This window comes from Epinephelus fuscoguttatus, linkage group LG6 (assembly GCF_011397635.1).
Source record: "Epinephelus fuscoguttatus linkage group LG6, E.fuscoguttatus.final_Chr_v1".
NCBI lineage: Eukaryota > Metazoa > Chordata > Actinopteri > Perciformes > Serranidae > Epinephelus > Epinephelus fuscoguttatus.
Genome location: NC_064757.1, coordinates 29000652 through 29019805, shown reverse-complemented (window position 1 = coordinate 29019805; position 19154 = coordinate 29000652). Strand labels below are relative to the sequence as shown.

General features: G+C 41.4%; 2 protein-coding genes across 2 annotated transcripts in view; both read right to left on the bottom strand.

Annotated features, from left to right (window-relative positions):
• The window catches only part of ghra (growth hormone receptor a), a 41823-nt gene extending 37419 nt beyond the window's left edge, over nucleotides 1-4404 (bottom strand). The window contains exon 1 of the mRNA XM_049578325.1: nucleotides 4015-4404. The gene's annotated coding sequence lies outside the window, so the exon portion shown is untranslated. The remainder of the gene's footprint in view (nucleotides 1-4014) is intronic.
• A 7818-nt stretch (nucleotides 4405-12222) lies between these two features.
• Nucleotides 12223-19134, bottom strand: fbxo4 (F-box protein 4). Its single transcript, XM_049578336.1, has 7 exons — nucleotides 18832-19134; nucleotides 16244-16518; nucleotides 15931-16151; nucleotides 15636-15711; nucleotides 15373-15545; nucleotides 15032-15258; nucleotides 12223-14920 (listed from the first exon to the last, which is right to left on the bottom strand). The coding sequence occupies exons 1-7, from the start codon at nucleotides 18991-18993 to the stop codon at nucleotides 14828-14830; spliced, it is 1227 nt and encodes a 408-aa protein (XP_049434293.1). The 5' UTR covers nucleotides 18994-19134; the 3' UTR covers nucleotides 12223-14827.
• Nucleotides 19135-19154: the final 20 nt, after the last annotated feature.

Sequence of the window (19154 nt, the reverse complement as noted above, 5' to 3'; positions counted from 1 at the left end):
GGGAGGGTTCAAGTACACGCATGCATGTTCGATACTTCAGCTCCGTGACGCATCGCAAAGAACTGATGGAATCACTCAAAAGGGGCTCAGTTGCTTCTCAAACCTACCACACCGCGCTGGCAACTCTTCTCCACAATCGGACTTTCCTCCTCCACCAAGACTCTCGCATTTCTGGTGTTCAGTATGGAATTATCTTTTGTTTTTGTTTTGTTTTTTTCTTTATTATACATTTATTTGTTTATTTTTGGTAATCTGTATGGAGCACAACAAGGTTTCTCCTGTTTTTTTTGTTTGTTTGTTTGTTTTCTCCTTCTTCTCTGCATGCACTGTCGCTATATATCTCAGGACTTAAGCACCTGTCCTTCAATCCCCCCTGCTCGTCCCTTACTTTCCCCTTGACACACTTTGGTGTATCACGGCCCTCTCTGGCTCATATTAGGAAGTTTTTCCAATAAAGGCTGATAGGCTAGTCTCCAGGAAGGGTGGGTGACGGTCACAACCACGCACAGTATGGGTATAAAATTCTTGAATGCAAGATTAACAGTGCATCAATCTTCATAAAAAGCTTACACCCTTTTGTGGCGCTAAGCTACGAAGACTAATGCAGACAGGTTGAAAAAAAAAAAAAACAAAAGAAAAAGAGAAAGATGCCTGCTGGACACTCTGTTCATTTTTATATTCCTTATTGGTTTAAAAAGAAGCAATTATCGCTGAATTCAGTTTGAAAAACACTTTGAAAAACTACAAAATGACACTAATATTAATAAAACATCATGGCATGTGCCATTTGAGTTAACAATATGGAGAATTTAAGTAGCCCAAAATGTAAGCAGTTAATTATTAACTTCTTTACAGCCACAACACGTCACTCACTTACTGGAAATTCATACACGAGCAACTGACAATTTAATGTCATGGAGCATCTTTAATCACTACGTCTCAATAATATTATACTCCAGGGCTCCATGACAACAACCGCACATGACTTCACAAATATTGTGGCAAAAAATAATTATATACTTCAACATCATCATCATCATCATTAAATAATCATGTTTGTGAGTATGAGTACACAAACTTGTCCAAAGTCCACCGTTCGGTCTCTCAATAATTACACAAGAATCATGCAAATAGATTTTATGCCCTCGACTTTCGCCTTCACCACTAACCTCTTTCTTTAAAATAAACAAAATTAAAGTAAACACACCGCAGACTTCAACATGAGCCTGCATAGACCAGACACTGGCGAGGAAGAGTCCACACAGACAAGAGGCGGAGCCCTGCCGAACTGCAGCTCATCCAGCTGCTCCTAATAGGCCTTCAACTGTTGGGTGTATTTAAATTCATTAGCCTGTGGTGACAGTGTGTGTTTGTGGAGAGGATATGTGCAGGTATACACACAGGATGCATTTTCAACCTGTGTGCACGTGTGTCTTGTGTGCGCTCTCAGGCAGCCAGATCTGGCTACTGGATGGCTCTAATGTCTCCTGCTCTTATTTCATAAGAGAGAGTGGAAAACTCAGAGTCAGCACACTGGCACGAAGAGAGCCTGTGCTGGAAGCAGATCAGGACACACATCTGCAAACCCCGCTACACTCTGTGTGTACGTGGGAGGCGAGTGAGCGACAGAGCGGGTGTTTATGTGCATGCGTGCACGTGTGTATGTACAAAATCAAGTGTGTGTATCCGAGCGAGGATAAGAAAAGGTAAAGAGTGCAAGCAGGAGACGGAATCCAGCAGAAACAGAGAAAGTCTGTGCTGCACAGATCTGAAAATTGATCTTTGTGGAAAACGTCTGCTTTGCAGCATTCCACGCTGTGTGTGTGCATGCATGGGCCTGCAACGGTTTGTCAAAGATATTAAAACTAATAGCTGTCAAGTCACATTTTGGCCTCAAATCTAACCCTACATTTCTTGCAGCTGCTTGACATCAGTAGAATAACTGGTTGCTACGTTTGCTCATTTCAGAGACAATGAATTCAAACTAATCAGGATCACGAGTAGACTAATCTGGATTTTGGGTTTAATGAATGCTACACATTCAGTGCTTAAGGTTGTAAGGTTCAGTCCTATGCAGAGGAAAAAAGAAAAGTCTATCAACCCACATGCTGCTTTGGAGGACTAAGTATAGATGAACGGCACGTACCTCTCTAATTTGCACTAAATCCTGCTGTTTCTCCCACTTTGTCAAACACACACACACACACACACACACACACACACACACACACATCCTGACAATCATGCACATCAGTGAAGAAAAAGTGCACACGGCTGCGTGTAAAACCTAATGGTTTTCCAGAGTGCTGTGGAGCTGTCAAAGGGTATAGAACATAACAGCTGTACTTAATGTTGCACGTGGGAGTGTAGCGAACACTGAGACAGAACCTGATGGAACTAACGTCTCTTAAAACTCCTCGCCTCATCTATTAAAAAATCTCGTACCTTGGCTACCAGGTAGATGCTATAATGGCTGCCATTATGCACACCCCTCATCATGCTTTTTCTCTGCATTTGTATACTCGCTGAGCTGCTGTTGCAACAATAAATCCCATTAAATGTGCTTCAGCTACATTCAGGCTAATATTATCAAACAGTGCGGCCTTATAGGAAAAGGGTTTGTGATATGCAGTGATATGCATTAGATCCTACAGTGTCAAGAGGTTGCTGATTATTTCTTAAATTGGTCTCTAAACTAACACCATAACATGCAGGATTAGATAGATAGATAGATAGATAGATAGATAGATAGATAGATAGATAGATTTTTTTTTAAATCACAACTGAACACTTTTCTTTTGGAATTACAGTACAAACGAAATTGCTAAAAATGCAGACAGCCAGAAATTGAAACAGATGCAGATCAAAAGCCATTTTTAAAATGTCCTCTGACAGGCAGAGTGCGTAGGCCTGCAGTCGGGGTTACAGTTTGCACACTGCATCTCATCAAAGTGTGGCATGCTTTCTAATTACAACAGCAGAGGAGCAAAGGTGTTCTCCTGTGGTCAGTGCAACAGTCTGCCAATCACTAATGAAGGGCAAACATACTGAGAGCAGACTGTGACATAAAAACTGATAAAGACATGCAACACAGAGACAGAAAAAAACAACCTGTTGAATTACTGTTACTGCCAATTAGTGATGCACTAAATTAATCAACATTTTTAGTATATATTTAATAGTTTGAAGTCAATTTACCAGTAAGAATCCACAGATTTGCAGGTCCCAGTTCCTCCAAATTAAAATAAAACCTGCTGCTTTTCTCTGTTTTATACCAATATTTGGGTTTTGGGCAGTAGATGAGACCATATACGCAGTTATAAATTATGACAACTTCTCATTAACACATAGCATCCTGTTATTTGTGGATCAATAGATTAAAACAGTCAAACATAAAACCTATAATCTCTACAGAAAACTATCACTCCTTATGCCCTGTATATAAAGTCATATAAATATGCATATCATGGTCATTAAAGCCATTATGGGCCAAGCTGATCTCCATCTGTGCAAAGATCACTGTGTCAACAGTGAAGCAACACGTCAAGAATAATTCAGGCTTTATCTTTACGCTTTATAATTTCAGGGTTTGAGGCTGATTTTTCAATAAGCGAGCATTTCTAAGTCATTTTCAACAGATGTTTCTATTCCCTCCCTCAGGAGTTGATATTTATCAGTGCTCTGGTTAGGCTACATCCGTCAAGACCCACCATGGCTGTCACTTCAGGAGCAGTTGGGTGTTGCACTGGGATTTGAGACAAGTTTCTGTCATGTTAATTTAGGCTTTACTTGCACATTACAACAAACAGTAGGCTCCACACAGAGTGCTAAAAGTTCACGATTGCTCAGAAAGATTTTGCAGCGAGACTGAGATGTAAAGGGAAAGTATTGCAATTTCAGGAAAGTTTCCCGACTCGTGCGCAAGCTGCCTAACACATGGCGTTTTGGAGACAAGGATCAACAGTGAAAAAACAGACGCGCTGCACACTTTAAAGCAAACACAAACGCACTTACTTGTTTCGAAGTCTCAAGCTGGGGAGAAAAACTGCAAAGACAGCGCAGATCGACTTTTCACAACTTGGTCATCTGATGGCCAGCGTGAGCACCAACAGGCACGACAAAAAGTCCTGCTTCTCCACTTCAGCCTGCTCGGCCGAGTAAGATCTCCTCCGATCGGGATCTTTCACATCACCCGATCATTGATCTCGGATCTGTGTCGCTGTCGTGGTGAAGATTTTCCTTGTCTTATCAGCTGCTCAGTTCATCATCTACTCTACTTTCAGGGATACACACGCTACGTAGCTCGGACAGAGCCACTGAGCGTGAGTGTGTGTGTGTGAGTTTCAAATGGCGGTGAAGCGCCCTCATCCGCCAACAATCCAATCTGCTCCATTATGACCACAGAGAGAGGACAGCCAGGGAGAAAAACTGCCGGGGCCAGACTTCCAAAATAAAGCCTTTTAGTGAGGGGCTGCCTGCTGCCACGCTTTCTGGCATGAGCCAAAGTCACCAATAAACATTTTATTAGTTTATTTCTTATTAAGAGAGAACCACAGCCCCACCGTGCAAAACAATCTCGTTAGAACATACTTTTATAGTGACGCTCTGGGGATAGGCATACAATGACTTTTTTTTTTTTTAAATTTTAGTTTGTATTTATTCCATTATTATTAATACTAAAAAGAAAGGCAGAAAACATCACGAGGTGTCTCTGCCTGGACATGACTAGGCTCCATGCCCTCGGGAATATCTTTATAATTAGCACCTATTAACTTTGGAGTGTTAATAGACGCATGAAAATGGCGCTTTTTGAGTAATTATGATTACACATTTTCACAGGTTCAATCTTTTATTGCATTTGGGGGAAGTAGAAGGCACGTGCATGCGCGCCACATCATAGGAGCGCGTGCATATTAAAGTTTGCAGTAAATAATTTTGCTTGGAAATGATATAACAGCAGGATACACGTGTTTAATGAATGGGTTTTGCTCTGCTGGTAAGCGTTTTGGGGTGTTTTACGCAATCAGCCCCTGTCACTGCGCACAATGGTTGTTTTGATCACCATACCTCCATAAAGTGGGTTAATATGGTGTACAAATAAATAAGTTTTGTCTCTGCGAACATCATCATGAAATTGAACCCGACAAATCTCCATCACATATGTTTCACATGGCAGCCACCGTCTGATTTGTAGCTCCAGGAGGTATGCCACTGTGGTCAGACTAGGAGGATGACGCGCTGATGGTAATAGACAACCTTTCATGGAATTGTGTCAATCTTCAACACGCCTATTGATTTACATAACAAACCTTGTAGAATAATTAACCATAAGCGACCTGTTTCATGTGCACATGAGCACGGAGGTTTCTGCGGTTATTTTTGTACCACTCTGGTGCATGATGCGTATAGGCCTAATTTAACCCGCGCATCTGCCGTGCGTAATTGCGCTTTGACAGTGCGCAACATCACTCCAATTAGAGACTGCGGATGGATCACATACCTGCTGCTTTCAGAGAGTCACCAGAGAGATTACTGTTATTCTGTCTGACTGGCATTGATGAAAATAAAACTTTTGTGTGCATGTCAGCTGCTTCAGGATTGTAAAATGGAGACTGTCTTTAGAAAATCTGCCGTCACTGAACAACTTCCCGCGCTGATGCCGAGAACTCCAAGCAGCTTGAATGGCTGCGTCTGTCTATAAACTATAGCCTGCTTTGGCTCACGTGGAGGGCCCACTGGAGAAGTGACGCCATGAGAGGCTCGCCTAGAATTTCAGCTGTCAGTGGATATACACCCCCCGACCCAAGAGCCATCAATTAGTATGGACGGCCCGCCCCGACACGTGAGAGAAAAACACACCCAGCTGTTGCTGCTGCTGCTAAAATGTATGAACGTATCTGCCTGCGTGGAGCTTGTGGTAGTTTGTCTTTTCAGGATTTGCCTTCCAATCGATGATCATCCCAAGGCAAACATCCATCAGTGTAAACAACATCAATTGCAGTAATAAAGCCAAAGCATCAGGGTTTCATTTTGCATGGCAACATCTTGCTATAACTCACCCCACTTTACATGCAGTGCTCACTTACAATTGATGAAGTTATATGAGTAAGTCAAGCCTGTATGCTCCAATAGCAGTGAGTAGTAGTAAGAAAACAGGATGTACTGGAACCTATAGCGTCTAGCGTGGTCAGCTGTAAATAGAAACAAAGTCAGAGTGACAAACATACTGACAGAGAGACAGATGAGGCCTGAAAGGGGTGTATTTTCCTTTCCACCAATGCACAGATGCATTGTTGACATAATTTGTGATGCCAGGGGAAAGAAATGGAATTGGCCTGTCCGTATTGAGCAGAGCCATCCTTGTATTTTTATAGCTATCCCTGTCTCCTTCTCATCTACGAGGCCCACAAGTTATGGCTCGGCTTTTCCAAGTCCTACAGCTGCAGCGTGCATAAAAACACTCAGCGAGACACAGAGGCTGCTCTCAGGCAACATGGATACTGCAGCTAGAACTTGTACTTGTTGTAATGAGGTTAGGAAGTTTTGTGCATGATGACTTTCTCCACCTCACTGAGATTAAACAAATAAATTCAAGCAACATTAGGGTTAATGCAAGTAGCTGTGACCTCTTACTAGACTTGAGGCCCTTTGTGACAATAATGACCTAATAGAAAAAACACTGCCAAACAATTTGTATGTATTAAATGACCCCTGAACACGTCCGTGTAATGGTCAGTTGTTGGACAGAGAGCCCTGATTGGAGGAGACTGAGGGCGTCCTTTGAATTAGTTCCTTTGTTATTGAGTACTCATTCCTGTGATTGTCTGCTCCGAGTGATCATGTGGACTTATGCTGTATTGAATGTGACAACAGAACAATGCATCTGGCCCACAGACTGATGCCACTGGGCCTGCACTGGAGGCCTGGAACTGGGTCCTCATTCCCCAAGCTATCCCCCTCAGCTACGCCCTCTGTGGGATATTAGGTGAACAATCGGGTGTTAGTTGTTAAACCAGCCATTAAAATGCTTTTAAATGAAGTATTCTATTATCTGTGATCCTAGCATGTGTCATTAGGGCCAGGGGCAGACTAGGGGTTGGCTCTTGGAGCTCCAGCCTTGCTACTCCCTGAAGATAGCAAATATTCATGTCAGAGTATTGAAGACCACATTTACTTGGCGTTGTTAGGGATCCTTGATTTGCAATTAGCTCAACCAAGGTTATTATGGCATTGATTCAAATGTAGCAGATTTATGAGATAAACATTAATTCAGTGAACTCTACTTTTTTGTCTCTTTTTAGATGGCAGGAGGGAAAATCAGTCATCATTTCGTCAACATTTATTTTGTTATGGCTTCAGAATGATGAACACAGTTGGAGATCAAAAATAGGATGTAAGCTCTACAGGATGATTTTGTTTCCCTTGGCAACTATCCTGTTTTTCACAAATGATGTATAAATTTTAGGCACTCTATTATCTTGAATGGCTTGAATAAGAGTGCATATAGCTGCTGCAAACAGGTGAGCGTGCCCTCGGACCCCCTAGGTTTGGGCTGAGCACTGAATGTTTAAACGTCTGGCTCTGCCCCTGATTAGGGCTTGATTTAAATGATGAAATCACTGTCTTGCAGATCTGCCTTTAGCCTCTAGAAAATGACCTGCACCATGTCTTTTTTTGCCACATTCAGTGATTTTATTGAAAGTGAAACAGTGCAAGTGCTATTGTTGATGACTCTGCTTTGTCAGTCTGCTGTAATCCATATTCATCCATATCCTATAATCCATGTTAAAGACTAAGGGTAGTGATATTCTATATGTTTTTTTTTTTTAAATTAAAGGCAAGAACCAACAATGCATTAGTCTTTCCCTAATTACTTTCCACTTTCCCCAGCCTGTCTGTGACTCTCATGGGTTCCTACTGAAGATATAAATCTGTATACATATATATATATATATATATATATATATATATATATATATATATATATATATATATATGACCAAGTCATTTCTAAAACATGGTAATTTTTGGCAAACACCAGTTACACTGAAGTAAACAGTGGATTTGTTGGGGACTATTTTCAGCGGCGGATTTACTGCGCCTGGACCAACATTGCAATCAACCAATCACAGATCTCTGACATTATCAGTGTACTGCTCCTGAGCGTCTTCAAAATTCGTCTTCGGAGCTAAACTAGTTCTCCACAATGAAGTTAGTTTAACTAAACGAAATCCTTGGTAACATTAAACAAAAACCTTACAAGCTACTGCAGGTTAGCTTGCTAAGTAGGTTGGCTTTGCTAATGAGGAAGCTTGCCAATAGACTACAATATTAGCAAGTTAGCTTGCTAACTAGGAAGGCTATGCTAACGAATATGCTTGCCAATAGGCTAGAATATGAGTGAGTTAGCTTGCTAACTAACTAGGAAGGCTAATGAATAAGCTTGACAATAGGCTAGAATATTAGCGAGTTAGCTTTCTAACTAGGAAGACTATGCTAAGGAATAAGCTTGACAATAGGCTAGAATATTAGCGAGTTAGCTTGCTAACTAGGAAGGCTATGCTAACAAATATGCTTGACAATAGGCTAGCTAGACTATTAGCAAGTTAGCTTGCTAACTAGGAAGGCTATGCTAACAAATAAGTTTGCCAATAGGCTAGAATATTAGCAAGTTAGTCAGCTAACTAGGAACGCTATGCTACCAAATAAGCTTGCCAATAGGCTAGAATATTAGCGAGTTAGCTTTCTAACTAGGAAGACTATGCTAATGAATAAGATTGACAATAGGCTAGAATATTAGCGAGTTAGCTTGCTAACTAGGAAGGCTATGCTAACAAATAAGCTTGACAATAGGCCAGCTAGACTATTAGCAAGTTAGCTTGCTAACTAGGAAGGCTATGCTAACAAATAAGTTTGCCAATAGGGTAGCTAGACTATTAGCAAGTTAGCTTGCTAACTAGGAAGGCTATGCTACCAAATAAGCTTGCCAATAGGCTAGATTATTGTTCACTAATTAAGAGTAAGGATAATATAAATTTTCAGTTGCAAATACCTGCGATTAAGACATCCCACCTCCTTTTTTATAGTCTATTAAAAACGTTTTTTTTTTGGTGTTGATCCAGGACCACACGGTCAAAAAATGTAACGTAATGTTAGTGAACTGTATTTTAACCTACAAGCAAGCTTACTTGTTAGCATAGCTAACTTGCTAAATCTATTGGTCAGTTTACTTGTTCGCATAGCCAATCTACTTAGCAAGCTAATTCGCTAACCCTGCAGTAGCTTATGAGTTGTTTTTTTTTTTTTTAAATGTTAGAGGATTTTGTTTAGTTTTACTAACTTCATTTTGGAAAACTAGCTTAGCTCTGAAGAAGCACAAAGCAATTTTGAAAGACACACAGTACAATGTAATAAAGCAACATCAATCAATCAATTCAATCAATTTTATTTATAAAGCCCAATATCACAAATCACAATTTGCCTCACAGGGCTTTACAGCATACAACATCCCTCAACATCCCTCTGACCCTCACAGCGGATAAGGAAAAACTCCCCCCAAAAAAACCTTTAACGGGGGAAAAAAACGGTAGAAACCTCAGGAAGAGCAACTGAGGAGGGATCCCTCTTCCAGGACGGACAGACGTGCAATAGATGTCGTACAGAACAGATCAGCATAATAAATTAACAGTAACGTTAATCCCTATGACACAATGAGATAGAAAGAAAGAGAGAGAGAGAGATGCAGGACAGACGGTAATGACAGTAGCTTACAACAACATTAATGAAAGTAATAATATTATAGTTATAGTTCTGGTTACTGCGGTACAATATGTTGAAAGTATATATTAATATCTGGCAGTATACATGTGTGACAATAATCATATGTGTATAATAACAGTAGAAGTATGACTAATGACTAATGATGGCAGCAGCAGCAGGAGACATCTGGCAGGACCACGGCAGCAGCACAACCACACATGCCACCCGGTGTAGCAATGTGGTTACCATGTGTTTTTAATAGGTGCAGGACATGGAGGTCTGTGGCCCAGAGGAATAAGCTATATCAGGATTTTGTTACACAAGCAATAGCATCAGTTTATTGTTGCTGTTGGCATTTGTTGAAAATAAAAAAAATACAGACATCACTTTTTTTTTTTTTTTTTTTTTTTAAATCTTTGCAGGGAACATTTGTTTTAATCAGAATTGAGTCACGGACAACAAAATAACGTTTAATGGTTGTTTTCAGAGATTGTTTGGTTTTCTGTTTCTGAGCCGTCTGACTGAGTAACTCATAATTGGTTTTCTGCAATAGCATGCCTTTCAATAGCCGTATAGGATCTATTCGTGCTTGGCTGTCTGTCTGTATTTTCCACTTAATGAAAGAGTGGCCTTTGTGTCATCCCTTTCAAGTCACCTGTAATGCATTTAGTGCAGTTTCACATCACAAGTGTGGCCATTCACAACTATGTCAGCACCCTGCTGCCCATTGGATTAGGATAAAAAAGAGAGGGGATGGCTACAGGGGGAACACACAAACACACACACACACACACACACACACACACACACACACACACACACACACACACACAGAAAACAACAGCAGCAAATATAAGGGCAGATCACTGTGCTCCGCGTTCCATATCTTCTTTATTACAGAGCTGCTGATGGACTCAAAGGGATTCACATATAATCCACTATTAACACTTCTGAACCCTAATTCAGTGTTACGAGTCCCTAACCTGCCATATATATAGCAGCAGGAGGTAGGTGGGATAGACGCAGTGAAGTGGGGAGGAAATTGAAGTGAATTGATGAGATTGCATGGGATGAGTAAGATCCACAGAGTATCAGCATGAGAGCCCCACCATGTGCAAAACAACACAATTAAGAGGTACGCTTAGCCTAATCACTGAATGCATCATGCAAATGATGTTTTTTTTTCCCAATGCCTACTTTAATCTTGGCTGTCATTGTAGAATACAAATCAGGGACTTAACTCTAATGAAAGGAGGAGAGAGTGAAAGGAGTGGGATGCGACAAAGGTGAAGAAGAGGCACGGCGGAAGATGGAGAGGGTGATGTAAAAAGCAGAAGTTTGAGGGAGACAGTGAGACAGAGCCGGCTTAATTATTGATGGGGTAGCACATGTATAGATTTATAGCAGTTACTTTGCACTTAACCTCGTATATAATTTTACTCATAGTGTTGTATTGACTCTTCTTCTGCAATATATTTGCATTAATGGTGCTTGATTATTATAAGTCTACACCACCACGCACTACAGGCTCAGAATACAGTTTCAACTTAATATTATAAGCAGGGGTAATAGTTGCTTGGTGTGTCCACAACATTTATTATTTATCTAGGTGCACTAAAATAATGTTTGCAATAATATGTACTCAACAGAGAGCATATTTAGCTTTAATTTCTGTGCAAATTTGTGCAAAAATAACCACTTATTTTGCAATTATACTACCCAAATTCAATATTTGACTTGTTCTGCAAATGCTGAAAAGCTGCATGTAAGCTGACTTAAATAAGGTCATTGCTGGCATAAAATGAGATACTATACGTATCCACCAGCAAGAAAACTTAAACTTCATTGAGCAGTGGAAACCGCTGGGAATATATAGGAAATACCTCTGCCATAACATCCTTCAGATTACATAAGTAAACAGACTGTGTGCAATTTTGCTGATTATTTTTTCATATTGCTTCAGGCTGTAAAAAAAACCCACCATAAACTGAACTGCATTAAACTCTGTTTCACACACAGGCACACCTCTCAAACACTTGGCATCACACCAGTCACAGCTGTTGTAAAGCACAGACGAAGAGCCTTTTCATCCGTCCTTGACTTTTTTTTCTCTTTAATACACACATTATTTACAATACACTGGTGTCTCCAGACACATGTTACATGCATGCTATGCTTTAGCTGTTGCAGACTTCTGTAAACTGTCTTGGGTCAGTAAACAGGGGTTTCTTCCTCGTGACATCATATCCCAGAGGCCCCCTTTGATTGTGGAAGACGAGGCAGCTGGAGGTCTGGTACTCATTCACCCTCCCAAAACACTGCCAGGGAACCTCCCCCACCGAACCCCAGCCACCATTATGTAGGGGCGTGCGCTTATGGTCCACAGTCTGTTCTCTAAATAAACAGACCTTGAAAATATCCTATCCAAGCAAGTCCAGCAGTGGATCCAACACACCCTGGCTGCGAACTCTCAATAACTTTATTGCTGTTTATTTTTCTTTAGTCTGCATTCACATTAAAGCAGCTCATCTTCATTCATTTCATTCATTCATTCAAACATCGTACATATTCATACACGCTGACAGAGGCAGCAATCCTTGTTCAGCAAATCTTTTTGGCTCCGGCAGGATCATAGAGTAATAACAAAGGATTAAGCAGTATTCCCTGCATATCTGCCCTAAAAACAGGTTCCCATGGTTTACATGCTATTTTTTTCTAATATGGTCAACCGTGTGAACATGAGCATGCATGCACATATACACACAAACTTACAGTATAGGTAAATAACTGTGGACTGATGACCGAAGAGATAGACATCCTGTTTACAGAGAGCAGAGATGAGCAGAGATAAAAGTCAGATTCTCTCTCTCTCAAACACACACACACACACACACACACACACACACACACACACACACACACACACACACACACACACACACACCGCAGCCAGCTCCTCCATCATTTCCCTGTAAATTTCAATGGGGAAAAAAAAAGAATCAATCTCCGCTTCACCAGTATTCAGCTCAGCTTAATGCACCTTAATTGCACCAATCATGGTCCTATTCTAAATCTGTATGTCTATGAAAATGATTGTTGAGACAAAAGAGCCTTTTGATGGAAGGACTACTGTGGGGGGTGGGGGTGGGGGGGAGTGGAACATACTTTTACCAAAGACTTGAGGTTACCTAGGGGAGCAGAACAAAAGAGCAGCAGCGAGGCACATTATCTTGTCAGGCCCCACATCCTGCCATTAGTAGCATGTGAACACTGCTGCCGGGGACACTGAATATGAAACAGGTGGTCATTTTCAGTGGATAAACACAACTTAAACACATTAAAGGGAGATATGGGATCATTTAAGTGCTGTAATTGCACTGGAATTCTGTTTTAGAAAATCATCACAAGCAAACGCAGAAATGAAGCCACAACTAACCGGGAGTGTTTGCGTGTGGGGTTGTACCTCCATTATTATATTACAGAAGGTATTTTTGATTTTTCATGCCTGCCTGACAGACAGGTCAGCTTAGGTCCTGAATTATCTACAGTAGGCAGCTTTAAATAAAACCTGTACTCCTGCTGGGATGATTTGAAAACTGCGTCTATATACTTGGCTTCCAGAAGGTTGCTGTGGATTAAATATATTCTTATGTGTCAGGATTTTCCTATTCAGCTTCTTCACAGTGTAAAAGTGGTCACTGCTAGATACAGGTGCTGCTGTTAACCATCAAACACATGATTAAATGTTGCTATGTTTCGAATGCACCGTATTATGTAATGCATTTTTTGCTGTACCTACTGTTGCTACTGTGATTTGATGTTCTTGTCCTGCTGCATGTTTGACCCTGTCTGAGCTAGGTCTCCCTTGTTAAAGAGGTTTTAACCTAAATGTAACTTCCTAGTTGAATATATAAAATCAAATAAAATAAAAAAATCAAAGGCAGAGCTCTCTGCAGCCAAGCACTAACTCACACAGCTACTGGCAGCGCTCCCTGGTTGTCGAAGCAGGCTGTTCTTCCATGCTTGCCGTCATGTCATACAGATGTGGATTCAGCTTTTCATGCCAGGATCGACCTCAGAGGAAAGGAACGGAAGGTAAAGGAAATACCATCCGCTGCTCGCAAGATTTTAAACTTGTGCGTATGTGCGTGCGATGCAAAGAAGAAGAAGAAAGGAGGAAAAGGTGAAGACAGAAATCGTGACTCACACATACATAGAGTCGTTTTTACGTGATTACTTAACAGTGATTTGCTGGTAATTTAACAGACATTTAGTAGTGAGTCGTCAGTGTTCTTCGAGCCTGAGAGTGTGACTCATCCAACACAAGAAAAACCTGTCGCTCTGAAACCACTTGTAGAACAAAGTCATTGAGCAGCAAATAAAAGATGTCAGCGTTTGAAATCAGAGGACCATCCAGCACTTCTGAAAAGGCAGCATTTCTTAACTGCCAGAGCATAAAAGTAAAATAATACATTCATTTGCTTGTATTATAATGTTGCTGGTTTAGTCATATCTTTGCAGTTTAAAGTTCTGATCAGGAGGCTGTTGTTTTTTTATCTGAAAGTTATATAAGCTGACTTTTGCAGAGGTTAATCCCTTAATAAAACATTTAAATATGTCTCCATCCCATTTTAAACCACACAGCGGGACACCTGATTAGTTAGCAGCTCACCACTTGTAAACATGTGTCATCATACGGCATATAAATCAAAGCAGCATATACTCATTACATATAAAAAGCATTTAAGATCAGTAAGTTGGCAATAAATTGAGTCACTGATTGTTTTCACGTGTGGCTTTTACCACTTTTCTCATTTTGTTTTTCTACATCTGCACCCGAGTCTGTTTATCTGCGTGTTCCTTCATTCACAACTGTTGCGAGAAACCCATCAATGCTGCAGCTGATCCAAGTCATTAAATCCCAAAGGCTTTGCTCCAACGGTGAGACATTGCACACATGTGGTATACATTACGCAGGAAATGCCGTAGTGTGTCTTGGTGTCAGGATGACGCAGCAGTGAGGTCTGCGGTTTTCATTCATCTGGCAGCAGCGGCAGAAGTTAGATAACTAGCTGCCGTGGAGTTTGACTCCAGAACATTTCAGCAACCAAGAAATGCCATCCAGAAGACCTGACAGAGATTCTGCTACTGTATCCTGCACCTGAATGAAAGAGAGGGAAACACAAACGCAGGCTGGAAATGATCTCAAACAGACACCAGGTGGATATAACTGCAGAGGAAGCCTTTCAGTTGATTAAATGTCAGAAATTACCATCCAGGGGTTAGCCAGCTGGGGTAGGCCAAGTCTCTTTGCCATGTAGACACAGGGAGTTCGACACCTGGCTCTAATTCTGCTGCTAACAGTTTGCAGCCTGGTTGTTGTGACCTCTTCTGGTTCTTCTCTGGAGACACAGGAGAGCACCAGCAGAGGCCTGGATGCCAAACCGCCCGCAGAGCTCAGCACAGCCCGAATCTGAGCCACCTCAGATTCCCCTTCACCTATTGAAGACATGGTTTTTCATGCATTTGTTATATTAAACCAATGAGCATGACAAAATGCTTGCTAATAAAGGAGCAGAAGAGAAACAGAGTAAAATTATCCTCTTATCTCACCTCTTCCAGGCTCTGCATTGGCTACATAGATGAAACCATCCACCACCTGGCACACCTGCTGGACCTGAGGAGCAGGGCTGTAGATCGGACAGCCTGACTCATCTGTTCCTTCAATGGTAAAAAGTTTATTACTGATGCTCTGCTGCTGCGCCCTGGCTCTTTCCCTCTCTGCCCTGCACACACAAACACACAAAGCTGCAGGAAAATACAGAAAAAGATCATGACTGCAACTCATGTGGTAATTTAAAATAAAAAGTTCTTACCTATTGGTCGAATACAGAGTGAGAATATTAAATTTGTGTTGGTTGTTGAACATGTAACTGATCCCTGAGCCGATACCTGGGGAAAAAAAAGACTGATGTTGGTGGGGTTCTTGGGGCGGTTTAGGGGATAGTAACTGGTGAGACTAAGTTGTGGGCCAATGTTGCCATCTAGTGGACAAAAGAAAGACCTACAAGTAATGATTTTTTTCAAGAGCGTTTCCCTTGGTTGAGGAGAAAGCGTCTCATAAGAAAGCTAATCCTTCATCATCAGCATTTAAGATCAATGTTATCTCACCATTTATCTGTCTGTGCGGAGTGCCCGCCACAGGAAGCACATCTGGGGCATGCATGAGCCTCGTGACTAAAGACACATCCAGCTGCTCCATGCCAGGGCCGAACATGGCATACCGTGGTTCAGATGCGAGCACAAGAGACTGAAGAAACGAGGTCACGACCTCATATGCTGGCCGTGAAGGAAGCCACTGCTGTCTGCAGGACGGGCAGCCTTTCAGGTATCTGTCAAGACAAAATCAGTGGTTAAAAAAAAAAAATTGTTTCTGTATGACAAACTGTTACATTGATAGAGGATGACAGTGAAAGATACCTACTCTGACATGTAGTCGCATTTCGATTCCACCCCTTTGTCATCCCCTTCTTCTCTATCATCCAGGCTTTCGTCTTCATTGATTAATGGTGCATCCAACAGCTCAAGTTGGGGCATGCTGACGTGATCGATGGAGGGCCAGTATGGCATGTCCCTGAGCAGGAAGTACTTCCACAGTAACGGGTCTCTGACCATGGCCCTCCAGTAGCGACTGGTGGCTCCCAGGCAGCAGATATCGGCAGGAGACAAAAAGGTCATGATCAGGAACTGTATGTCCACCTTAAGGAGGGAAGATAAGATTTATGATGATGATTTCAACAAAACAGAAGAGTATCAAGAACTAGGTAAGAAATGGAGATGACAGACAATCACTAACACCAGCAAATCTATTATTAATAATAAGCCATGCCTGGGAAATATAATACGAATATTATAATATTATGGATATCGTAATATTGTAAGAGTTGTCTTTTTCTGGTTTTAAAGGCTGTAATACAATAAAGAAATGTATTTTCCTGAATGTACCAGACTGTTCTAGCTGCATTCATACACTGTAATGAACTTCATGCGTGGTAAAAATATTCTTTCCCACACACGTGAATATACAGTATGATGTAATGCTTGGTCTGATATTACAATAATGGAGCATCATCAGGTAATCAGAGCAAAATTTCGCCCATAATTGGCGATTGGCATACTTACCAAATGAAATCATGAAAAAGCATATATCTTCATTGTTGTCTTGTTTTTCTGTGTCTGTGTTTTAGTCTAGTCTATTTTTGTTATACTGTAGAACTTCAAATAAAAGCCCAAATAAACACCCAGTCCCTTTCACTAGCCCGGTGTAGCTACGCATTTTGACAAATAAATGCCTGTCTCAATTAGACGTCTGGTCTGGTTGCCATGTAGTTATTTTTATAGAAACCAAGCTGTTGGCTACCCACTGGAGCTAACGTTAGTTTAGCTGGTTATATTGTGCATACAAATATAAATGTTTAAACTTTTGTCAATATGGACATGCAACATATTGTGTTAGCTTGGTAAGATTCTCTACAATTCAAACCGTTCAGTTCATTTTACTGAAACCATGAGCACCAAAGAATTATTGAGTCAGATTTACACTGGATTGTGTAATATCAGAATTTTTGTGTGTGGTGTCTGCCAAATACACTCACTAGCCACTTTATTAGGTACATCTTGCTAGTAGCATGTTGGATCCCTTTTGCCTTCAGAACTGTCTTTGTGGCACAGATTCAACAAGGTGCTGGAAACATTCCTCAGAGAGTTTGGTCCATATTGACATGATAGCATCACACAGTTGCTGCTGATTTGTCAGCTGCACATTCATGATGAGAATCTCCCGTTCCACCACATCCCGAAGGTGCTCTATTGGATTGAGATCTGGTGACTGTGGAGGCCATTGGAGTACAGTGTTCAAGAAACCAGTTTGAGATGATCTGAGCTTTGTGACATGGTGCGTTATCCTGCTGGAAGTAGCCATCAGAAGATGGGTACACTGTGGTCATAAAGGGATGGACACGGTCAGCAACAATACTCAGGTAGGCTATGGTGTTTAAACCGTGCTCAGTTGGTACTAAGGGGCTCAAAGTGTGCCAAGAAAATATCCCCCACATCTGTTGTTTACACCAATTTCTGACCCTACCATCTGAATGTTGCAGCAGAAATCATGAGACCAGGCAACGTTTTTCCAATTTTCTGTTGTCCAGTTTTGGTGAGCCTGTGTGAACTGTAGCCTCAGTTTCCTGTTGTTAGCTGACAGGAGTGGCACCTGGTGTGGTCTTCTGCTGCTGTAGCCCATCTACTTTAAGGTTCAACGTGCTGTTGGTCTGAGATGGTCTTCTGCAGACCTTGGTTGTAACAAGTGGTTATTTGAGTTACTGTTGCCTTCCTATCATCTTGAACCAGTCTGGCTATTCTCCCCTGACCTCTGGCATCAACAAGACATTTTGGGACCATCCTCTGTAAACCCTAGAGATGGTTGTGTGTGAAAATCCCAGTAGATCAGCAGTTTCTGACAGACCAGCCCGTCTGGCACCAACAACCATGCCACGCTCAACGTCACTTCTCTTCCCCATTCTGTTTGAACTTCAGCAGGTCATCTTTACCATGTCCACATGCTTAAATACATTGAGATGCTGTTTGTGTTAAGGAGCAGTTGGACAGGTGTACCTACTAAAGTGGGCGGTGGGTGTATAGTGGGAAGTAGTGGGGTAGAAACAGGAAGTGCCATGACTTACCCAGTAGGCACATGACAGTACAAATTCTGTTTTTGAGTACACTGCTTGTACAAAATGTTGTTTTTTTTTCTTCACAATATCAGCAGCTATTGGGGACACATAGCCCGTGTTTCACCCTGTGTAATGTGACACGTCCATTTTAGTTTAGTGCCAAGTTTTTGGTATTTGTACGGCAACTTGGAAGTCGAACTTGTGCATTACACAAGTGCTGAATTTCAACCTGACGTTACCCTAACTCGGTATATGACATGAATATACTGACATTTAAAAAACGACTTTTATACTTTAAGACAGTTTAAAAATGTAAACCATTCACATAAATGATTTAACTCACTGGTAATATATCCAGAAATCCCGGCTGCCTCTCTTCTCCAGTGTTTTCAACAGGCGTCAAATCGTCTTTAACTTTACCAGTATTCGGGAAGTATCTGTCTCTGAACCTTCTGAGGCTCCGTATCACCACTGACTCATTAACCTGCTGCATTGTTCCTGCCATGACTTCTTATGTGGGTGCTAATATGCCAACAGCTAGTTAAACACAGTGACATAGACCCCGAGACATGGCAACAGATTTGACGTTTCACCTTTCACATTTCCTCGTTGCTGGCGACAGCGGGGCATCATGGGTATTGTAGTTCTAAGACGTGTGACTACTTC